General features: G+C 42.3%; 2 protein-coding genes across 2 annotated transcripts in view; one reads left to right on the top strand and one right to left on the bottom strand.

The window, feature by feature from the left end:
• PRCP (prolylcarboxypeptidase) overlaps nucleotides 1-11481 on the bottom strand; it is a 28485-nt gene extending 17004 nt beyond the window's left edge. Inside the window, exon 1 of the mRNA XM_082278184.1 lies at nucleotides 11319-11481. Within this exon, the coding sequence (XP_082134310.1) occupies nucleotides 11319-11444 (126 nt within the window). The 5' untranslated portion in view covers nucleotides 11445-11481. The remainder of the gene's footprint in view (nucleotides 1-11318) is intronic.
• Nucleotides 11482-11875: 394 nt separating this feature from the next.
• DDIAS (DNA damage induced apoptosis suppressor) lies at nucleotides 11876-21177 on the top strand. Its single transcript, XM_082279462.1, has 6 exons — nucleotides 11876-12005; nucleotides 12115-12239; nucleotides 14187-14315; nucleotides 15306-15467; nucleotides 16562-16679; nucleotides 18462-21177. The coding sequence occupies exons 3-6, from the start codon at nucleotides 14203-14205 to the stop codon at nucleotides 20919-20921; spliced, it is 2853 nt and encodes a 950-aa protein (XP_082135588.1). The 5' UTR covers nucleotides 11876-12005; nucleotides 12115-12239; nucleotides 14187-14202; the 3' UTR covers nucleotides 20922-21177.
• The last annotated feature ends 1419 nt before the right edge of the window (nucleotides 21178-22596 follow it).

Here is a 22596-nt window from a genome sequence, read left to right as displayed (position 1 = left end):
CCACAAGGCTGATGAGAGCATCAGACTGAAAGCTCAAGTCAGCAGCTTTAATCCTTCAGCTCAGAGGAACTTTCCACAGGGAAGCGCAGCTCATCAGCTCAGGGTGAGGGACCTTCCCCAGACTGGTTTACTGAACAAACTCACACTGGGAAGAAGGGCCAAACCCCAACCGTGGTGCCTTCTGTTTGAACTATACAGCACCTTTCTGTATCTTTATCTTATTTATGCACATGTACCATGTGCTTTTGTTGAGCTCTCAAAGATTACTTATCTCATGGTAGTTTTTTTGTAATGTGCTTTTTTGTTATTTTAAAAGTCCATTTAAAATAAAACAAGCCACTCTGCCACACATCTCCCCTGGGGAGGAGACAAAAAAGGCACAAGAGATGTTAGTTATTGTACAGATGTTAGTCTGCTTAATGTACTTCTGGAAGTATTCAGGAACTTGGGCAACGAGTAGAGTACAAATACAAAACAGGATATGTGGGCTAAAACCCACTTCCTTCTCAGCAGCACCGTAAGGTCATCAGTGACTACAGGGACTGGGCAGCAAAGCCAAGCCTTTTCCAAAAAAACTATAATTCACTGGGCAGTTTCTAACCAAAAGCATCTAATACCATTTGAGGTGATAAATCAGCACCTGATGGTTTTATGCTTTTAAGTTTCTGGCAAGACTGTGAGCGTCTGAACGCCTTTCTGTGATGCCTTGAATTTCAATCCACTACATGATAGCTTTATTTTCCCAATTGGATATTCCATGTGAAATCAAACCAGTTGTTTCACTGGTGAGAAGCCAGGGGACCTTAAGTTATGTTTTACTCTCCACATGTCCATGGAGTTGTTTTGAGTGCTCATCCTGTCTGAATTATTTCCTGAGGACAGGAAGATACAGGATAGCCTGAGGATATCCTCCTGTGTGAATGGCAGTGTGGACCTTAGCCTCCTTGGGATTTCACTGATGTATTTCTATTCCTGCTTTTACTCCTGATGGGCTGTGGGCCCTATTAGTTTTGTTTCCACTTATAACCTTTGCTTCCTCTATTCAAATTTGAAGTTCACAAAGGCAGCGACTTTCTTGTCATCTTTGTATAACACCATGTTCAAAGGGGAAGAGGCTGGGGGGCAGATTTTGTTGAGCCTGCCAGGACTGAGGTTTCATCCCACCAGTACCTGCTGAGATTCTGTTTGTCCCTGCTCACTTAGTGCAGAAAAGGGAGGGGAAAAAAAAAGACAAGAAAACTCAAGCTTCGCTTTGTTTCATCTTTTCCATTTTAAATGGAAGTAATGAGGTGTTTCCCTGCTTTCAAGGCTGATAGTTGTGCAAGGGACAGCAGAGATTGAAGACTTGCGCCCATCTGTTGAAATGCATAATCATTTGGAGCTCTGCGGAAGAGCAGGGAGATGTAAACTGCACCTTCTTGCATCAGGCTGTGTAACCCACTAACTGGAAAGTCTTAGACTTAAATAATACCAAAGATTTAAAAGAGACAGAATCACAGATTAGAATAATGGAATTGCTTAGGCTGGAACACCACCTTCAAGACTGAGTCCAACCATTAATCCAGCACTGAGAAACCCACCCCTAAACCACATCCCCAAGTGCCTCATCCACACACCTTTTGAACACTTCCAGAGATGGCAATGCCACCACTTCCCTGGGCATCATGTTCCAGTGCTTGACAAGCCTTTCAGTGAAGGAAGATTTCCTACTATCCAATGTAAACCTCTCCTGATGCAAAATGAGGCCATTTCTTCTTATTCCATTGCTTGTTACCTAAGAGACAGAAACCCACTTCCCTACAATCTTCTTTCAGGGAGCTGTAGAGAACATTAAGGTCTCTCCTCAGCTGCCTCCTCTCCAGACTAAACACCTCAGTTCTCTCTGCCACTCCTCATCAGATTTGTGCTCCAGACCGTTCCCCAGCTCCGCTGCCCTTCTCTGGACATGCTCCAGCCCCTCAATGTCCTTCTGGTAGTGAGGGGCCCAGAACTGAACACAGGAGTTGAGGTGTGGCCTCACCAGTGCTGAGTACAGGGGGACAGTCACTGCCCTGATCCTGCTGGCCACACTATTGCTGATACAGGCCAGGTGCCATTGGCCTTCTTGGCCACCTGGGCACACCTTGGCTCATGTTCAGCTGCTGTTGACCAGCACTCCCAGATCCTTTTATCCTGGGCAGCTTTCCAGCCATTCTTCCCCAAGTGCTGCCTGGGGTTGTTGTGACCCAAGGGCAGGACTGAGCACTTTGTCTTGTTGAACCTCACACAGTTGGCCTCAGCCCATTGATTCAGCCTGTCCAGATCCCTCTGCAGAGCCTTCCTGCCCTCCAGAAGACCAGCAGCTGGATTTAACTCCACTCACCACCACTCTCTGGGCTTAGCTATCCAGCCAGTTTTCTACCCAGCAAAGAGTATGCTCATCCAAGCCAAGACTGACTCTGTCATTGTCATCTTCCACAAGCTCCATAATTCAGAGGTTTTGTTCACCAGATTTAATTTTATTTGTTAATCCATCACATTTACCAAACCATACAGATAATAACACACATGATTTTTGACCATTTACTGTTTCCAACTTCTATTCAACTATTGATGTAGTCTAGAGCACCTGTTATCAAGTTTTCCTTGACTGTAATGAGCTTCCAGCCAAATATGCCCCCAAAGCCAATGCAAGCTTAGGATCCTTGTAATAGAAAGGATCTATCATTTCAACTGTGTCCTTGAGAATACACTGGCCTTTGACGAGGCACACGGGTTAGTGATAAACCTGGCAGTGTTACATTACAGATGGACTTGATGATCTTAAAGGTCTTTTCCACCCCAGTTGCGTCTATGATTCTACACTTCTTTCTGAAGCTTCTCTTTGGCTGCAGAAATCACAGCACCTTCTCTTGGTGATGCTGTTTAAGGAAGTCTGATTTTTATCACTGATTTATCTCTTCACTGATTAAAAGACATGGACAAGAAAAACTTCAGACAGGAAATCTACCCCTGCCCTGAGTCACACAGTTTGGACAGGCACTTGAAAAGACCAAAGAACATTTAAAAAGCTACAGGATATGCTGTAGGAAAGCACCAGGGTACTCAGGTCAGACCTTGTTAGACACAAACAGTACATGATGAAAGGTTATTTTTATGTCGGAAGCCCAACTGGCTAATAAGAACACAAACAAATTGATTTCAACTTCCACAAACCATTAATAGTTTTGTGCTGCAATTGAATCTCCAGATTCTGCTTACCATGTAAAAATGAACTCCATAAACACATTTAGGCTTTAACTACTTAGGTGTAAAGCCCTCCAGCAGACACTGTGAAGATGCTATTCCTTGTTAAAACTCCTCCATTTGGAAGGAGAAGTACCACAGGCATTCTCAACATTTTCTGTCCCAGACTTGAGAGCCACAAAGCTCCAGCACAAGGGGGAGAATGGTTGACCAAGGCAAGAATCTATTCAATCTGCTTTACTGCTGACACTCCTTAAACCACAGTCTCCATTCTCCTGCCACCCAGTTCCTCTCAGAGAAATGAAGAGGCTCGTGCTGCTCAGACTCCACCAGCTACATAACTCCGCAACAATACGGCAATAAACACCCCAAATGTTCACATCACTGCTGTTTTCATCCAAGGCATTATTTTCCTGGTGAAATTCTTCCTCAGGACAAGGGATGGGGCAAAGCATAGGGAACAACCAGCTCAGAGCTGTACTTCATGAGGTGTGATTTCACAAGGCTGAAAAAAGCACACAGATGCACTAAATCAGCAAGAGCAAAGTTACCCTTGTGCAAGGTCTCTCAGACCCCTAACAGGCAAAGGCCACTAATTTTTTCCATGTGCCTGCCAGATTGAATTACAAATCCATCACATTCAGAGGATTAACTTCAGAGGAGAGGAAAAAATTGGCTGTGAAATGTCAATATGTCACAGATTAAGCAGCATAAAAACATGCCAGGTTGTTTTAGGAGTGAACTAAAGTTCTGTGTAGGACTAATTGTTTAAGCAAAAGAATTTGCGAAGTTTCATCTTCTCTGATGAACAGATTTTTCATTTGGAAGACTTCAACTCTTCTTTTTAAACAAAGACAATGGGAATAAAAGCATTTCAGATCCAAGAGAATATTTTTATTTAGTCAAATTAAATATTTAAACCAGATCTACCCCTACACCAAAAAGGTCTAGAACTGTCTACTTTGCTAAATATTTTTAAAAGGTTTAATTCAGGTTGCATATTGTTTTATTTGCCAGGTTTTCAGAACTACAATTAAATTTGCTTTATCATTCTTGCAGCCTTAGTTCAACCACTATTACTTGTATTTTATTTTTTATTGCTAATCCTACAAAAGACAGAGGATCCAAGGAAGTAGAGATGAACAGTGACAGCAAACAGGAAAGCTGTCCTGTCATCTATCCAGATAATCTTCTAATTAGGCAGAGCACAGACAAAATGACACAGCTCAGAGCAGGGATGGCAGTTTATCAGTATTGAAAGGCTAAGTATTTTACATGTGCCACTGTGGATCATGTATTTAACAGCCACCAAATTTGATGAGCATCGAGGTGGCGGGAGAGAAAACTTCAGAACACAAAGCATCAAAGCAGCAATTACTTCTACAGCCCTGATGCAATAGCAAAAATACCACAGCAACTGCTACTTTGGCAAGCTTGCAACACCAAGGAACAACTTCTGCTTGCAGGCCTGCAAGATATTGGTAGACAGGGTGATGGGGAAATCAGCAGCATTCAGGGAAATATCATCTGTGGCTCCCTGTACCACCAAATGTGTCCACATCAGTAATCAGAGGGAAAGGACATCACACAGTATCATAGCTCCCTGCTATCCCATGCAGGTAGGCTTTTCAGTGAGCCATCTCCTCTTCAGGAAAGAGACACTTCTCAAATTTCACTCTACAAGCACCTTTTCCAGCTAATCTTCACATAATCACTTTGGCTTTAAGCCTGACACAAAGCTGAACTTGTATATAAATTGTCTTGGCTGCGGGCACAAATAATGGAAAAAGCTGTTACATCAATTTAAAGTTAGAAACAACAACCCACGAGGATCAGAAGTTTTGTTCTTTGCTCTGTGTGTTTAGAGAACAACAACCACACACAGCACAGCTGACAGTAGCACTAAAACAGCTCTGAGTGTCAGAACATACTACATGCGTGCTAGAGCTGAACTAAAGCATAGGAGACAGCAAATAGAAATTTTAAATAAAAAAAAGAAAATTATCCCATTACACCACTGTGCTTAAAAGAAACACAATTCCCATTCTTCTGTCTTTGTTTAATTCTCTGAATTGACAAACAAAGAAATTAACCATTTTGCAAGTATTAGTAAGATGACCCAGTACAGCCTGGTTTACCCCACTAAATTTCTTATAATCTTCACTGCTTTACATACACAATCCAAATATGACAGGATGGATGAAATAAATTAAGGTATTCCGTTTTTGAAAGCTTAAAATAAAATGATCAAGTTTGACTTCTGGTCTCTCATCAACTTGGCAAAATGCCACAAATTATCTGCACAATCTACAACAACTTCTTACGCTTGATGGCTGGTCTTGATCTCCTCAAAGTCAGATGAAGAAATAGATACAGAACTCATCAGCATAAAATTTCATTTTGAACTTCATTTTCCTTCATATCTCCCCACCCAATCCCCTCCACAAAAAAAAAAAAAAAAAAAAAAACAACCAAAAAAAACCCAAAAAAATCAGCTCTAAGACTTTGCCTCAACTTGTAGAAGCTCATGGTACAAGTCAAATTCAACAAAGTTAACGGAGTTCTCATGCACATCTGGCTTGTGATCAGCTTGCTACTTCAACCATATGCAGTTCTGTTCAATGTTTTGTTCTTTAGACTTTTATTAATCTAGACAGTCTATCAGAAATCTGTCAGTGGCCTATTACAGCTTTTAATGATTAAAGCTAGTGAGATATGAAATGCTCACTTTCAGTGAGGGAGTAGTAGTGATCATTGATGTTTTTTGAGTCACTAGTATTAACTGCTCACTTGAAGGAAGAGGTTGCAAGTTGTGAGGAAATTGTTTCCTGCTTAATTTGAGAAGCTGATGTCTGCATTGTGACCTCGCAGATAAGTAGTGCATAAAAATAAAAATTCACTGACAAGCTTTAACAAGTACTTCCCCGTTTTCCTGTCCACTGAAAAAGAGCTATTGTTCCTGCGTGTGGACCTGGTTTATAGCTTACAGTTCCCATTTTAAATCATGCTATGAAATCACAGAGTAAGAGCTGCCAAGTATTCCTGTACTACTTGATGAGTAAAACATATTCCAAGTAATTCACCTCAGAGACAAACATCAGCATCACTTCTCTAAACACCGGCAACTTTTAATTGGTACCAAGGGGCTCTGTAAAAAGTACTTTGTTTTTTCCTTCACCAGAAGCCAAGAGTGCTATTATATTATGCATCAAAAACAACCCATCTTAACCATTCCCAACATCTGTTACTATTCTGAGACACCAACTTGAGTCACAATAAGATGCTAAATGAGATGCTAACCACAATTAAAAATTATAACCTCAATCCATCTCTGTCTTCCTAAGCCAGTTTTAGACTCATGATTGAAAACTACTTCATTAGGTTTAAAAGACCTCCATATGTGACTGTTGTATACAGGTTTTTAGTGACACTCATTTACATACAACAGTAAAAATTTAAAATACTGAAAAATGAGGAATTGGATTAAAGATATCTTGCACCACAAACGAAACTTCCTTCTTGTGAGTTCAAGAGATGCAGCATTTAAGAGCAAAACTGCACCCTTAGTTTTGACTAATTTGATAAATTAGGACAACATTGTCATAAAAATGTGAGCCAAGCTCTTCACCACACTTTTCTCTACTCTGCACATTCATGAAGTAAGCTGACAGAACTCAGATAGGTTTTTGATGTAGTACTGATTTACAATTAAAGCATTACATTCTTGTATTCGCTTGCTTCCTCGTTCATAGATCTTTTCTGTAAAACAGAGAGAATCATGTCTAAAAAATATATGTTCTCACTTCCTCTTTGCAGTTCTTCTCAAATTCTTTTCTGGCTTGAAACTTGCGTTCTAATTTTTACATTTTCAATCAGGGCTTTTATTTTCTATACTTCAGAATTTCAGTCTGTAATACAAAATAGGGCATTAAAGAATCCTGATAAAGCCAGAAATGATCAAATTGCATTACTTTTTAAACTTCATCACTTTGAAGCTTCAACATATCTTCCTTTTATGTACACACAATACGAAGTGTGGATGCATTTCAGAGCACGAACACTTGCATGTGAATTTACTATGAAATAATTACAGAGGTGTGAAACCTAGAAAGTTATTAAATGCAATCAGAATCCTTCTTTTGGAAGGGGTGACACAATTGACATGTATTAAATCAAAAGACAAGCTGATTGAAGGACCAGGCTCAGTAAGTTGCTGAACAAAAATTAATTTGTACTTGTTACATTGGTTCTTAGACAAATTCATAGCAGTTCACAAACCGTGATTGAGGTGAAGGGTTCACCAGCACATTGACCCTCACACAGCCAGCAATTATCAAACTGAGTGAAGAGACACCACATCCACTCTCTAAGACAACAGTTTATCACTGAGAAGCTTTCAAATATCAGGAATTTTAAGACATGATGCTCTCAGCAGTACTGCACATAAAGCACAACAAGTTCTCAGGCTACGGTTTTTGTAACACTGGTCCGTGTGCCAATGACAGAGATACAGAGGTACAAGAGAAGGCTCCTCAAAGGTCAGAACTGACTGACCCCAGACTCTCCCCAGTATGCTGTAAGATTATTTCTACTTGGATAAAGAGAACTAGATGGATCTTGGATGCCTCACCAAGTCATTCCAATGAATTTGAACTGTGGTCACAGACACAGCTGCTTACAAAGAAGCCATCCCAACAGTGGTGATCCTGATACAGCTCTATACATTCTCCACATCATTCTCTCTGTAAAGTTCCATTTTGGATGGATTAATTTAACACACAAATCACAACAAACCACTTAGCAGGCAAGCAAATTACTGTGGACTTGCCTACAAAAGTCACATTAGTACATCAGAAAAACTATAAAGGAGACCCCTAAAAATCATCCCCTAATTAGATAAAATTTGTTGATGTAAAGATGTGGCTGATGACAGTTTTGCTTCAAGAGCCATCTACTCTTCTCGGTCTGAATGAGGTACCTTTACACTGTGGTAATTTCACTCATACATAGGAAGGGTAGAGGGCTGAAAGACATCAGTTACTTTTGAAGGGAGAGGAAAAAAAAAAAATCACACTTCCAAAACGAAATAATAGTTATTAAATACACAGACAGGTCAGCAAACAAGCTAAGATGCTAGTCACACTGACACAGGCATTGCTCGACTGATTTCTCAATATTCTAGACTTTAGCCCCATCATCGTGGATGTCTGACACTTAAAACGGTAAACAGGAGGAAGTTTAATGCAAACGAGCATTGCACTGAACTCTGACCCTGTTATTTCTCCATTTTTATGAAAACAGACTTAAATGTCACTGATTCACAGTAAAAACTGACACTAAAACCCTCAAACAATGTTACATATCTATAGATTGTCATGCCTAGATGTTCCAATGTGCAGCAGTAATAAATTATTCACAGTGATCAAGAAGTAACTTTTTAGGCAACAAATCACATAAGGAATCTATTTACACTTTCAAAGTTTTCTTCTGTACAACCATTAAATATTAAAGGCTCTATTTAAAGAGATTTTTAATATTAATAGGTGTAAAACTGTTTCCTTTCTGACAGCATAATATTTTGCCATATTATAAAGTATTTTTTTATATTGAATGCTTTTATATAAATTATTTCAGCTTATGATGAAAACCGTAAGAGAGAAACAAGAAAACAGGAACCTTAGCTAAGAATAAAGTCTTGGCTGCAAGGAACACAAGCAGATAATCCATGTCATAAGTAAATATAATGTAAGTAATTAAACTTCAACAATCTTGAGAGGTAGCAAAGTATCACTGCCCATATTTAACATGTTAATCATTGTTTTTATGTTGCACTACAGAATAACAATGCAATTACAAATTCCCAGACAACAGCACTGAGTGCATGTTTCATGAGGGCTGAATGCTATCAGTTCTACACACTGTGCTACTGATAGCACGTCCTATGCTCTCTGTGTGATTAGACCTCCCATGCTACCTCTGTATCTTTCAAGTGCCAGGCAGCAGCATTCAAATCTTTGATGAACACACCTCTCACACTCTCTTCAACAATATTAGTAAGTCTTTGGATAAGGAAAGCAAGGATTTCAAGGCCTGTGAATGGGCTCCCTCTTTCCTGGAGCAGCCACTCTCAGCCAATGTGATTTTTCTTTGTATGTATGAGAGGAAGAGAACACATAAGAGACAGAAGAGAACAAGATGTGGCATCAGTATTTACAATAGGATGTTACTGTGACTCTTCCTTCTCTCAACACCTACCTACATCCCAAAATCCACATATCTCAACCACACAGCAGCTCTGCTGCTTTGCTGGCAGCTGGATGGCACCTGGGCTGTCTGTGCCAGAGCTGAGGAGAAAAGCCAGGCGACACTACAGCCCCGGGAGGAGATAACGACAGAGGTGCAACAGATGTTGACAAAGGGTGATTCAGACCACGGCACAGAATTAGTATCACTGATACTATGATAACAATGTGTAACAACCAGTGTACCACAACAATTAGGGTTAATTACACCACTACTGCAGGAGCGATATCCTGGCCAATGCTGGCCACACACTGTGGAAAGTATCTGCACTATGCTCACAAAACAAGCTCCAGAGCTGTTAAAGGAGTTAACACAGGAACACAAATCACAAATTATTACCCGAGTGAACATTAGGCAGAGATGTTTTCAAGACACAGGAATTTCATTATTTATGTAGGGAGACCCCTGGAACAGGAGCATTTCCAAACCAGTAACACTATCTGCAGAAGATTGTAATCTCAGTGGATGGATTTCTCACTAAAATCCTTCCCAATCTCTCACCTCAAATGACAGGGACCCTGACCCTAAAATTATTCCATAGCTATTCAGGATAATCTTACAAGGGTAATCTGTTTTTTTTAAATCTATTCTCTCTGTCCGTATAATCTTCCCATTTTGCTCACTCCATCATAACTCCACCTTGTACAAAGCTGAAACAGGAGATATTAAATCCTCATATCATCCAAGATGCCCAACCACAAGTTGCACCAAGAGACGTTTAGATAGGATATTAACAAAAAAATATATATTCACTGACAGTTATCAAGCATTGGAACAGGCTGCTCAGGAAGTGGTCGAATCAACAGCCCTGGAGGTGTTTAAAAGAGGTGTAGACGTGGCACTTGGGAACATTGTTTAGTGGTGCACTTGGCAGTACTGGGTTAAAGGTTGAACTCGATGATCTGAAGAGTCTTTTCCAACCTAAACAATTCTATGCCTGTAAACTAAACACCTTCTTCCCATCACTCCCTATGTAGACCAGGGCGTTAAATTCAGATGCAGGCTAAAAGCCTGATTCTAAACAAACCAAGAAAATACTAGAAAAACGTCCTCCTCCCTTACTATGCCTCCCAGTAAAAAGAGCCATTGCCTCCCCTGAGAAACCCAGGTACAGAACAGGGATGATGCAGACACTCCCAAACACACCAAAGGAATTGCTGACTGTTCTTATGAAAACCCATGAACAAGGGGGGTTTCAAGTCATATGCAAGGAAACCACACCAACACTTAAAGACAACACTGCAGAGCCCTCCATTCTGTCCACATGCCATGGATTTCACCAACGAATTGTTGAAGAAGACAGGATGACAAAGCTCAAGTTAGTATAACAGAAATCTGTTCCATGCTCCATCCAGCGGACAGTGTGCCTGCCCATGGCTGCGGGGAAGGTGAAACTAGACAGTCTTTAAGGTCCCTCTCAGCCCAAACCACTCCGTGATCAAACAAACGAACAAAAAAGTCCCGCAGCTGCTGTTTGCAAACACGGTCAGGGCGCAGCCGCGGAGCGCGGCCCCTCGCTGCTGACACGCCGTGCAGCGTGTGCGGGAATACGGACTCCAGGGCCAGGATTCAGTGCACGGACACCAAAGAGAGCCGACGACCTGACAGGTTAAACAGCTGCAGATAACCGGAACACTCAAGGCTTGGAACGTTTTACCAAACGGACTGAGTGCCTTTCTAAAAATCTGCGGGTAGTCCTGTCCCGCCTGTGGCTCGAGTGAGGCTAATGACAGCGGAAAATAACCCCCAACTCCCCAGGGAAACTCCCTCCCTCCCCAACCGGCTCCCACCTGCTGGCTCAGGTAGCGCGTCAGGTAGGGACCGACGGGCAGCGAGGCGCTGCGGCGGCGGCGGAGCGGTGAGGGCAGGGCGCCGGCCGCGCCGAGGAGCGGCAGAAGCAGGAGGAGCCGCAGCATCGCCGCGGGCAGCAGGAGGAGCAAGAGGAGGAGGAGCAGGAGGGGCGCCGGCCCCGCCGCTTTATACGAGCCCGGCTCCCCCGCCCGGGGCTGCCCCGCGCGGCCCCGCGGGGAGCGGCGGGACCCTGGGGGCGGGGCCAGCCCCACACGTGGAGGGGCGGGCCCTAAGCAGCGGCACCTCCCGATTGGCTGCCGGTCGGAGGTCAGCTCGCGCGCGCCTTCGCCGTTGGCTGAGGCGGCTTCCATAGGTGCTTCGGCCGCTCGGCCTCCCGCGGGGAGGCAGCGATTGGCTGCTCGAAGCACGTGACCCGCCCGCGTCGCCGCTCCGCTCCGTGCGGGGCGCGGCCGACGTGCTCGCTTTGTGATTGGGCAAGCGGAGCCGCGCTCCCCCCGAACCGCCTGGCGATTGGCTGAGCGCGCCTCGTCCCGCCCCCGCGGCGGCCCTCAGCGGCCGCACTTCCGCCCTTCCGCTCTGCCCTCGGGCTGCCAGAGCTGCCGGCGGCCGAGCCCCCGCCCCTGCCCCGGCCCGTCCTGAGGGCACCGAGCACAGCCCGCGCCCGGGTGAGTCGGACCGGATCGGCCCGGCCGTTCGCTGTCGGCCTCGGGGAGGCTCCGAGGTGAAAACTCGGGTGTGAGATGTGTTAACGACTCGTGCTTTGCTTTTCGTCAGGGAGAGCGAGGCAGCGGGATCACCAGAGCGCACCAGGCACCGATAGGAACGGCGCCGGCAGCCGGGCCGCTGAAAGGCAGCGAGCGCATCTCCAGGGCTGTGCGATTCCCCGGCCGGGCGCTGAGGTTTGGGTTGTTTTGTTTATTACAAAAAGTTCAAGTAAAACAGACCTGTTCGTGCTGTCCTCTTTCAGTCTGCGGCCAGATAGCGAGTTCTGTGTTTCTTCCAAAGAGAAGCAGAGGTGTAGATCTTGAGTCTGTTTGCTCTTGCCAGAACCTGTGTGAGCACTTAGATGCTGTGCTTTATCTTCCATATTTCAGTTGAATACTTGCAGTGTTCTGTGTTTTCTGGGGTGTGCTTTTGGGTTTTTTTTTTTTTTGTTTTGTTAATGTCTTTTAAAAGTGCTGATAACACAAACTATGTAAACTTTGTTTCTAGAGTTCTGAGTTGAAAGCAGATGGGAATGTGAGGCACCTGCTAGTTTCTCCAAACCCACCTTTCTGGGCAATAAAAAAATCAGACTTAACTTTATTACTCCTTTTCTATATATTGATGTGTTTTCCATGTACTTTTTACTGTTATCTTGTACTGTACTAAAACAAAATAGTTCCCTTTTGGCAAGAGTTGAAGGCATGCACCATTCAATTTACTGAGTCAAATGAGTCTCTGTTCATATGTGTGTTCTGAAGACATGATTTTTTTCTCATTTTGTTTGGCCCTCTGTAAAAGCTTTCCCCTTTCCCTACCTCTTTTTTCCAGATGTAGGAAATATTGGGATTTTTTTTTTAACATCTGAACTACACAGAGTAATGAATTTAGTCACTCACATTTTTCTAGTACTCACTGTTACAGATCTTGTTTTTACCAAAATGCTGAGAAAGGTGTCCCAAAGGGCAAAGGAATAATAGCCTGTAAGTGTAACAAAATGTAATTGTTGATTACTGAGTGTGGGGCGGTTTTAACCTATAAAACCTGAAAAAAAAAAAAAAAAAGGAGACTTGAGTCTCCTTTGTCTGTTTGGTCTTTTGCCCCTTTGAGAGAGCTTTGGGATAAAGATATGGAATTCACTTCCTATTCTGAATTTATTCTGCAGCTCATAGTGAAGAGAGATTTATATTTAGCTATGACCATGATAAAAGAGCTTTTGCAAGTATGGACTTTTAAGGAGTCATTTAATTCAGCTGTAGAAAACATTTTGGTCATTTAAGTTGGAACTCTGTGATTTGAGGTATTGGATGAGGCTCCAAGCAACTTGGTCTAGGGGAAGGTGTCCCTGCCCATGGAAAGAGGGCTGGAACTAGGTGATATTTAAGGTCCCTTCCAACCCAGACCACTCTAGGATTCTGATTGTTGGCTACTTGTTACTAACATCTGCTGAGAAAAAAGTTGTCTATCTAAAATAGGGGAAGTTTCCTAAAACTTGATGTTTTGGGCAGTGTAGTATAATAAAGCCAAAATAAATCTGCAGGAAAGTAATACTGAATAAAAATTAATTCATTCCTATGTATTTAAATGTTTAGTTCATCACTTATTTGTCAAATCCATACAGCCTCTGTTGAAATCAGCAGTAAACACCTGGAGCCACCTCTTTAGCTCAAAGAGCTAAAGAAGAGGAATATAGTTGCTATTATGAGCCTTCTTCGAGATTTTCTGAGTATCCTTTGCAAGTCATTGATGTTGAAGCATTTGCAGAATTACGAGTGCAGAATCATTTCAGTTTTTAACCCCATGTTGACTTCACTCTAAATTAAGGAAAAGAATCAGAAAGCAATTTGCTGTAGTGCTGCACCCAAGAATAATTCTAATAAAGATTCCATAAATGCAAGTGAGAATTTGCATGATCTGTCTGCAATGGTGTGCAAATGCCAGGAACACTTCCTTCTTATTGTATAACTTCATCCTTTTTTTTTCCTTTTTAAAGAGTTAATTAATAGAACTTCTATTTTCAAACAGAGATCATAATTTCCTGAAGACTGCTGTTCAAAATGTTAAAATAACCCAACTGAAAGCAGTTAATATTAACATCTCATAGAATGAGAACTCTTTGAACCATTTTGACTTACTCGTTTCAGGTGATGTGGTGAGCACATGAATAGTGTGCAGGGACTCTTGGCTGCCTCTGTGATTTCCATCCAGAATTCCTGCTTCACCTATCCTGCCTGTCAAAACTGCTTTTCTAGGCTGATTCTGGATTCCAGGAGGTACGTCCTGTTTTGGGGATCATTTACTGATTTCCATTCACTTGGGATCTCTGTTAGCTGAACACAAAACAAAACAGAAAATCCAGCCACTGTAGAAATAAGTGTTAATTTCAGATCTTATGTTACTTATGCCTGTTTAGATCTCTGTATTCCAGGAGCAGCTTGGAGGTCATTATGCATCGAGAGTTCTCTTGTGTTCAGTGTTACGCAATAGCAATAAATGGTTTAGCAGAACAAATGATGTGTGTTAGAGCTTCCAAGTGCATCCCCTGCGGTCCACCCAGTCCCTCAGTGCTGTTCCTAAGTTGGAAGACATTGTCTGAAAGCCCCTCCAGATCAAACCCTGATTTTATTTTTTTTCATCTCATTCTACATGTGTGGCACACCTGGAAGTCCTGTATGACTCTTCAGTGAGTGCATGTCCAGAAATGCATGAGCTTTCCTTTTTAATTGCAGTGGTGGGTGAAATCTCTGACACACAGAAGAACAGTAAATCAATGAATGTCAGCACTAAATGGAAGGAGCTGACTTTGTAAAACAAGGATATCTGTTGTTTCAGATGCTGAACTACAAGATAACAGTGCTGTTTCCTGATTGTTTTTTTGAACCTAGGTATTTGTACTCAAGCTGCAGGAAGAAAAATCCCAAACCAGAATGAAACGTGAAAAAAATGGGTGCAGGGAATTCAAAATTGCACCCGAACCATTTCTCAAAGCCCACTGTCCCTTCAATTTCACAACAGGCTAGCATTTAATAAATCAGTAAAAGGAGCCAGAGGCATTGTCATAATATACACATCTTGCTCTGAGCCTTTGGTAAGATTAATGCCTCAAGGAATAAAGAATAAGAAAAAGATCTTACAGTTTTTTATGGAATATTTGATACATTATGGTAGTAATACTTATGACTGCAGATAAGTTCTTACCTCAGCAGTGATTAACAGAAGCTTGTGTATTCAATCTTTTTTATCCTTTTTCTGTCTTTTTTCAGCTTCAACTGTCTAAAATGTGGCTGCACAGGTGAAGCTAAAGATGCAAGCTACAGATACAGATTGTCCCTAAAGATTGCTGACACTAATGATTTGTTTGACATCACTGTTTTTGGAAGTTGCTTAGATCCATTCTTTGGGGTCACTGCAGAAAATCTGCAGAGGTAAGGAATAGATTGTCTGACCATATAGCTGCTGCTGTTTATTCAGCCTAAAAAACTGAAATGAGCCTAGATGGTTGGAAGATGAGTGGGAAGTAACTGCTAAAGTGCTTCCTTCCAGCATTTCCTTGGTACCCCTCACCTTGAGAAAATGCCAAAATTTGTTTCTTCTTGAAATCTTGATGCTTTGAGATGGATTACTTCTAGGTAGTAGAAGAAATGCTCCACTTGTCTATTGAAGGCAGGTACTACCTGTTAAGTGAGCTTCACTGGTTGGTTGGTTTGGCTTCTTCCTCATATCCTTTCTCCTTTTTTTTTTTGGAGATGATTGAATTTCCTTTGTGTAAGTAAGTTGGCTTTTCCAGATAGAGCCTCTGAGTTTTCTTTTTTAACAGTTTGAATTCACCTTGTGATTTTTTTCAATATGACCAAATTTTCCTGAAGAAAGAAGGGATTTCTGAGAAAGTTCTGTCAGTTCTCAGAGCCTGACCACCCACATTATAGGCTTCAGATTTTCTGAAATGTGAAACTGTCAGGATGGGATATTCAGATAGATTCGCTGCTTCTTTCTCTAGTCTATAATTTTCCAATGCCTTGTGTTATCACTGGCTCAAAGATGAATCGTTTTTAATGCCATATTAGCAGCATTAATAACCTGGTCATGACAGGCCTTCTGCCCTACATTGCTGTACTGCTGTCAGCCATGAAAAGCAGTTATTTCCACGTCTCATGTGGATACTACTGTGCTGTAAAGGCCTGGGCAGGAAGGATGTGTAAGGAATAGGAGCATATTGACATCATTGTACAGTCACTGGGTTTGGCAGAAAAATCACAACCACGTGGGGAACACCTGAAAGTTATGTGTGTATTAAACCTGTTCAGAGTGGTTGTTTTGTTTACTTTACCTCACTAACAAATTAGGTGAACTAAAGAATTGAATTTATAGGTTCATGGTTTACTGCTTTCATTCTATGTTTAGTTGAAGCTACCACAAAATCTTTTCCTTAACATGTGTCCTCATTAGCACTGTACTACAGCTAAAATGCTATGTAAGGCTTCCTCTGTTGGTCCAATACTTCTGTATGTTTTTATTCAAGGTATATTCAAGACTTCAATCAGCTGTCAGGAGAAACAAACACAGAGTCATCTACAAGAGCGTTAGTTCAAGCGGTAGAAATCTGTTTCATTGGAAAAAGGTTCATATTTGGAGTGAAGGTAACTTTTAATCCACATCATGGCCTTTTAGTGAGTTTTTATAGCCAGTTAGGGGTATAGACTGAGCTATCAAAGCTTCGTGTACAACATTTTTTCGAAATTTGAGAAAATTTAAGGCTGGGACCTGAGAAGGATTCTGCTTCTTTCCCCCAAGACTCCTGTGGGTTTTTTTAAATGAGTCACATCCAAAAATCATCTTGAATGGCAGTAGTCATCTTAACAGATTGTCAGGGTGCCTTTCGGAGAGCCTGAGCAATGCCAGCTCCTGTGCATGTCAGTAACAGCTTGGAGTCTGTAAAAAAACCATGTACGGTTGGAGCAAGAAACAGACTCTCTTTCCAAGCACTGCCCTACCTTTCCCATGCTGTGTAGTCTCCTCTCCAGTCTGAAATGTAACGAGAAGCACATAACCCTTGTAGCATTTTAATATTTCTGGATTTAAGAGCATTTTCAAAATGCTCTTAAATGTTGTTTAAGTACAGCTGCTCAATATCTGCATTGGTAGCTCTTTTATGTGTTTAACACACTTTTAAATATTAGTTCTTAGCAATATTTCTATACAAACAGTCTTCAAGGTTCTTTTCAAGTGGTCCTTATGTGAGTCATTCATATTATGAAATCTGTGAACTAAACCTTACCTGGCAGGTGTTTTGCCTCTCCCATAGGTATGATGAGGTTTGTATCTGAACTGAGATTTTTTCCTGATGTACAGCATCTTAAGTAATGGAACGTGGAGGACTTAATCCATTAACTTTACTTACCTGGAACCTTTGACCAGGTCTGTGGGCCTGATGCCTTGACAAGGGTAACTAATCCTAGATATCACCAGCCTTGTGGCTGCTCCTGCACACACAAGGGCTGAACACACATTCAAAGACTCTTTGTTCAGCCCTTGGCTGTAGACATTTCTGTATAGTTGTGTTCAGCTGTGTATACAGTTGTACCCTCCTCAGAATCAGCATAACACACTTTAAAGACTTACTTAGAAGGGTGTTGTCCTTGGCTAACAGCCTTCAGCCTCAACCCTTGCAAAGACTCAGGGAGGAGGAGAGTTGTTGGAGATAACTGTATCTGCTTTTTGGCCACTCTGGCTTTGCCAGACCTTAAGGGGTAGGTGAGAAAGGGTTTATCCACTTAAAATATTAGCTAATTCCCTCTCCATTTAACATCATTTTTCACCTGTAATTTCTATGTAGAGAGAAGCAGGTTTTATAAAGAATGAAGTTGAAGCTCCTTTGAAACACTGCTCTCTAAAAAAAATCTGAGCGGATAACAGTTGTAGCTTATTTCCCTTTCACAGATGTAGTGCACAGAAAGTACTGTGCTGGCTTTGGTAGCTGAGCTGCCAAGTCAAGTAGCTGGTACCAGAGTGCTTTGCTTCAAGTGCTGCCCAGTGCCTCCTGGATGAAAGAGAAGCACTGGCCTTAGGCTGCCAGCCATTCGCACTGAACTGCTCCAGAGGAAGCCCGGAAGCATCCAGTGCCCTAAAGGGAGGAAGAAATTTTCTGTGAAGTCCTTTCTCAGAGTTCTTGGTTGTTTTTCCAGCTCCAAAACTCTGTAATTGCAACAAGCAAAGAACCTCTCACTGTGATGCCCTTTATAGCCCTTGCCAGGGCTTATTTCCCAGGGACTGCCTTGTGTGACAGACTGTTTTGTATTCTCTTCCTTGCAGATCCTGACAAAAAGTGAGTCCTAGATTTACGCCTGACTTAGAAGACGTGTTAATTTTTTTTTTTTCTCTAAGTTGGTTGTTTTTTTGTTTTCTTCTCCCCCCCCCCCCAGGGTTGTACAAGGGAAGATGGAGGGCATTCTGCTGCCAGCAGCATCCTGCAGAAGCGTTCCAGAATTAATAGAAGTATGAAAAACCTTGTAGCTTGCCAGATCTTCCTGCCAAATGCTGCTGTTACTGGCTTTACTGTTATCAGCTACTTAGATCGTCTCCTGCAGTCGGCAAAATTCAGTAGCTGTAATAACAGCTCATATTTACCTGATGCGTCATCAACTCCCATAGATGAACCTCTCAGTGAGCTCAGCAGCTTGTCTAGCCTGAGCAGGAGCTCCTGTTTTGTTCAGTCTAGTGGCAGGGAAAGTTTTTTAGGGTGCTGGCAGCAGTCCTTCAGTCTGACTTCATCTGTTGCTTGGGTAACAGCGGAAGACTTTCCCACTCTGGAAGTGGGAAAGCTGGTGAGTGAACAGCATGAACAAGAGGAGAGGCCTGTCTCTGCAGAATTGGGTAGTGTAAGCCTCAACAATCAAACTCTTCGGGACTCACAGTTTCTCATCTCATCTGTGAAGGAAGGGGATAAAGAGAAGGGTAATGAATTGAGTTCACAGCTTAGTCAGACTGACGGTATCTCTGCAGCTGATAAATTGGAGAGAGCATCCTCTTCAAGCAGCGAATGTTCACATGGAAACACTTCTAAGTTGTTACAACATCCCTTGGAATCTGAGATAAAAAACATTTGCCCAAAAATTAATGGTATAAATTATTGTTACCCAGAAAAATCCCACAACTCCCTTGTTTGCAAGAGAGATGCCTCAGCTCCTAATCACGTAAATGTAGCTGGAGTGTCTCAGATGGACTCTATGCTTTGGGAAGAACTCCCATTCTCAGAAAGCCTGAATCAATTGTTAGCCAGAATAGAGGAGGGCAGGAGTGTTGTAGCATCACCCAGCCTTGATGCAGGCAAATGTGTGCATCTTGAAAGCAGCAAGTTGGGTGTAAATCCTAACGAATCGCATCCCAGGCAAGCCCCGCATGATTTGCCTGCAGCCAGTGTCTCAGGGAGGCTCTCGCTGCCAGCAGAGAACAATAGTTCAGAGAACACAGTGTTTGCTTGTCTTCAGTCAAATGCAGACCCTCTGAGTGATGTGTCACAAAGTGAGTCTTCCCCTAGTGATTTATCTTCAACGCTCAAGGAATGTGGGGCATCCTTGCCAGTTACACCAGAGCCTTCTGTTTCTCAGAGCATATGTGTGCAGTCCAAAGAAGCAAATAGTGACCCTGCAAATTCATCTTGGTCTTTTATTAGGCTGTATGGAGAAACCTCCTGTTTAAATAAGAGCAAGACAGCCACCTGTGTGCATTCTGCACATGAAAGCTGTTTAGCCGGTTGTGAAAATAAAGAAAATTATTCTGTAACAAGCCAAAAAACAGATCTTACAGGGGCCTGGGTCTCTGATCCACCAACTCCCAACAAGGCAAGAAGGATATATAAGAGAGAATTAAAACCATTGACAGAACTGTCAGATAATACCTTCAAAAGTGTTGGGAGGAGGAAAGAGCTGCAGTGGAACATCATCTCCGCTGAAGGCAGCTACAATGCTTCTGCTGATCTCTTTGATGCAAGTGTAAGAGAGGTAGCAAAACCTGTGGAATTCTTAAATAAATCATGTAATTCTTTAATACAGAAAGATACTCTGACGGAGAAGGTCACAACTGAATTGATACTTTCTCCTGGAGGTGTTCCTTGTAACAGTTCAAAACTGAGCTCATCCCTACACACATCCCCTCATGCTTTTAGCAAGCACAGCACACCTGTAGCTTACTCCTTTTGTGATTCAGAATGCAGTTCAGTTTGTGCTCAGGACTTTGTTCCTTATTCACAGTCAACCCCTATGACAAAACCTCTGCAGAAACTCTGGCCTCTTAGGGAAAGAAGTTCTTTTGTCACCATCTTCACCCCTAAAAATCCTACTAAAATCCATTCCAAATGCAAGCGATCTAGGTCTTCTTTTCAGAACACTCTGCTGCAGCAGCTTACCAGCAAGTTAGTGAAACGTGGGAGGCCAAGGAACAGAGAAGACAAAGAAAGTGGTAGCCCCGTTTCACAGCAGTTCTTTAACACCCACCTGCCTGCCAGCTTTGAGGAGTGGATCCCTCCATCTTCAAATTTAAAAACAGTTAACTGGGCTGCTGACTTGCAATCCACCTGTGAGCACACTGGCAGGAACCCTATTTCTGAAAGCAGAAAGAACAGTGAAAATGATGAAAATCTCATCCAAAATGAGAGAATAAGCCCTGGGGATAGAGCTAGGTTTCTAACAACTCCTGTATCTGCAAGTGTCACCAAGACCTCATTTTTAAATTATAAAGTCCTGGAAACTTGTTCCCCTTCAGAAGGCAAGAATCACCTCTCACGTGGAAATCATTCAGGGGTTGTATTGGAAGGGCCAACTGTCTGGTCTCCTGAGCTGTTCTTCCAAGCACGGACCCCTTTTTCCAGTAAGCCAAAACACTAAAAAAGATACATTTCTATGCTGTGTTATTTTTAAATATCTTTTTAAACTTTTGGGGAGGAGCCAGTGAAAAAAAAAGAGCTAGTTAAAAGTTAAATTGTATACACCTGTTGGCATATGTCTTGCTAAGAGGAGTTTTGGAAATCAGAACCAGCAGTTTACTATATTTTATTGAAAATTAATTAGGATGTGCAATAAACACTTTTGTAAATGTGTGAGTATTGAATAGATCTCACTTAATAAAGTACAAGTAGGTGAAGTGTTTTAATGTTCACTGTTGTCTTTTCATCACAAGAGCAGCACTGGAATCCATGTCCACTCCAGATTCTTGCCTGATGACTCTGGGGAGAAGGGCGAAGTTTTCATTAAAGATTTGATGGTGTCTTCTGTCTGAGCCCATTTGGGATCCTGTCACAGCCTTGGGTTGGGTGAAGGGAGCCAAGAGCTTGGTAGCAGCTCACAGTTTTCCTATAGGCTTTTTCAAGTTAAAGACTGCTAGTGGCAGATTCCTGACAGTGTCTTTCCTCTCCTTGCTTTAACGTCTTCCGTATCCCCAATCCAAAACAGCTGCATTTAGGATCATTGAACAGAGAAATCTTGGATCTGCTGCTGTAAGTTGTAAGTCAGGCCCTGCAGCAGGATGTGGGAATCTGATGGCACAGTATCTGAGCAGCCTGAAAATGCTGACATTTTATTGTGTTTTTAAGGTCAGAGTGTGGCCTGAGGGGGTAGAGGGGATGCACCACCACACTTGTAGAATCAGAAACAAACCTAAAAGTACCTGCTGTGACTTTTTTTTTTCTTTTGGGGTATAAAATGAATATGCACCATTTACATTGTGACTGGTGACAGGGAGGGGTTACTTGGCTCATTCTCAGCTGCAAGGTGGATATTTTTATCTTCCTATGTTTGAGGCCTCATATAATTTCTACAGCACCTCCTTAAGCCTCACTCTATGTTCAGAAGAGTTTTATGTCTCAGCATGCAAGGAACAAATTGTATCAATACTGATGTCTAAAGGGCTTTCAGGTTATAAAGACACCACTTCTGCTGTAGGAAACCTGAGAGGCAGAAGTTGCTGCAAGTTAAAGGAGCATTGTGGGAATGTATTATTTGGTGCTGATCTTGTTCCTGTGCATTTTACTCACTATATGTTGTTGATCATTGTTGGAGTCAGGGCTAGAAGGGCTTCTTGTGTGACTGAAAGGCTTCTCTAACCTCACAGTCCCTCGGTGCCACAATAGGTGCCTCAGTGGGGCACCCACACAGACCAGCAGGCAGGACCTTCCTAAGGCAGCCAACAGAAACCATGAAAAAAACACCTTTAGAATTTGAGCTGTAATCTGCATGTCTTCATATATCTTCTACAAAATAATTATGTACCTGCTCGTAAATTTCAGGAAACTCAGGAATGAAGGCATTTACTCTCACTACCTTGTTCCTTATCCATGATTTTTAGCATGGATTACTATCACAGAACATACAGGTAAACTTTTTGAGTTTCTCAGTCTCTAGCCTAAGTTCTGCACCTTCTAATCAAATACATTTCCCTTTGATGGATGCGGGAGAGAAGAGTACTTGGCATCAAACAAGCTTCTCCTGTGGCTGAGCAGGGTATAAATGGGATACGGACTCTCCTGCCAAGGGTGTGGATGTGCTGAGGCTGCAGGTATTCCAG

The sequence above is a fragment of the Coloeus monedula genome (genome assembly GCF_965178545.1).
Source record: "Coloeus monedula genome assembly, chromosome: 3".
In the NCBI taxonomy this organism is placed as follows: Eukaryota; Metazoa; Chordata; class Aves; order Passeriformes; family Corvidae; genus Coloeus; species Coloeus monedula.
The sequence above is the reverse complement of the archived record's forward strand: the minus strand, read 5'-3'. Positions and strand labels throughout refer to the sequence as shown.

Bases quoted from the DNA above. Each gene is read 5' to 3' on its own strand.
- DDIAS (XM_082279462.1), top strand. From the start codon at position 14,203: ATGAATAGTGTGCAGGGACTCTTGGCTGCCTCTGTGATTTCCATCCAG. The intron at 15,468-16,561 runs GTAAGGAATAGA...TTTTTATTCAAG, and splicing joins ACTGCAGAAAATCTGCAGAG to GTATATTCAAGACTTCAATC. The intron at 16,680-18,461 runs GTAACTTTTAAT...CCCCCCCCCCAG, and splicing joins GGTTCATATTTGGAGTGAAG to GGTTGTACAAGGGAAGATGG.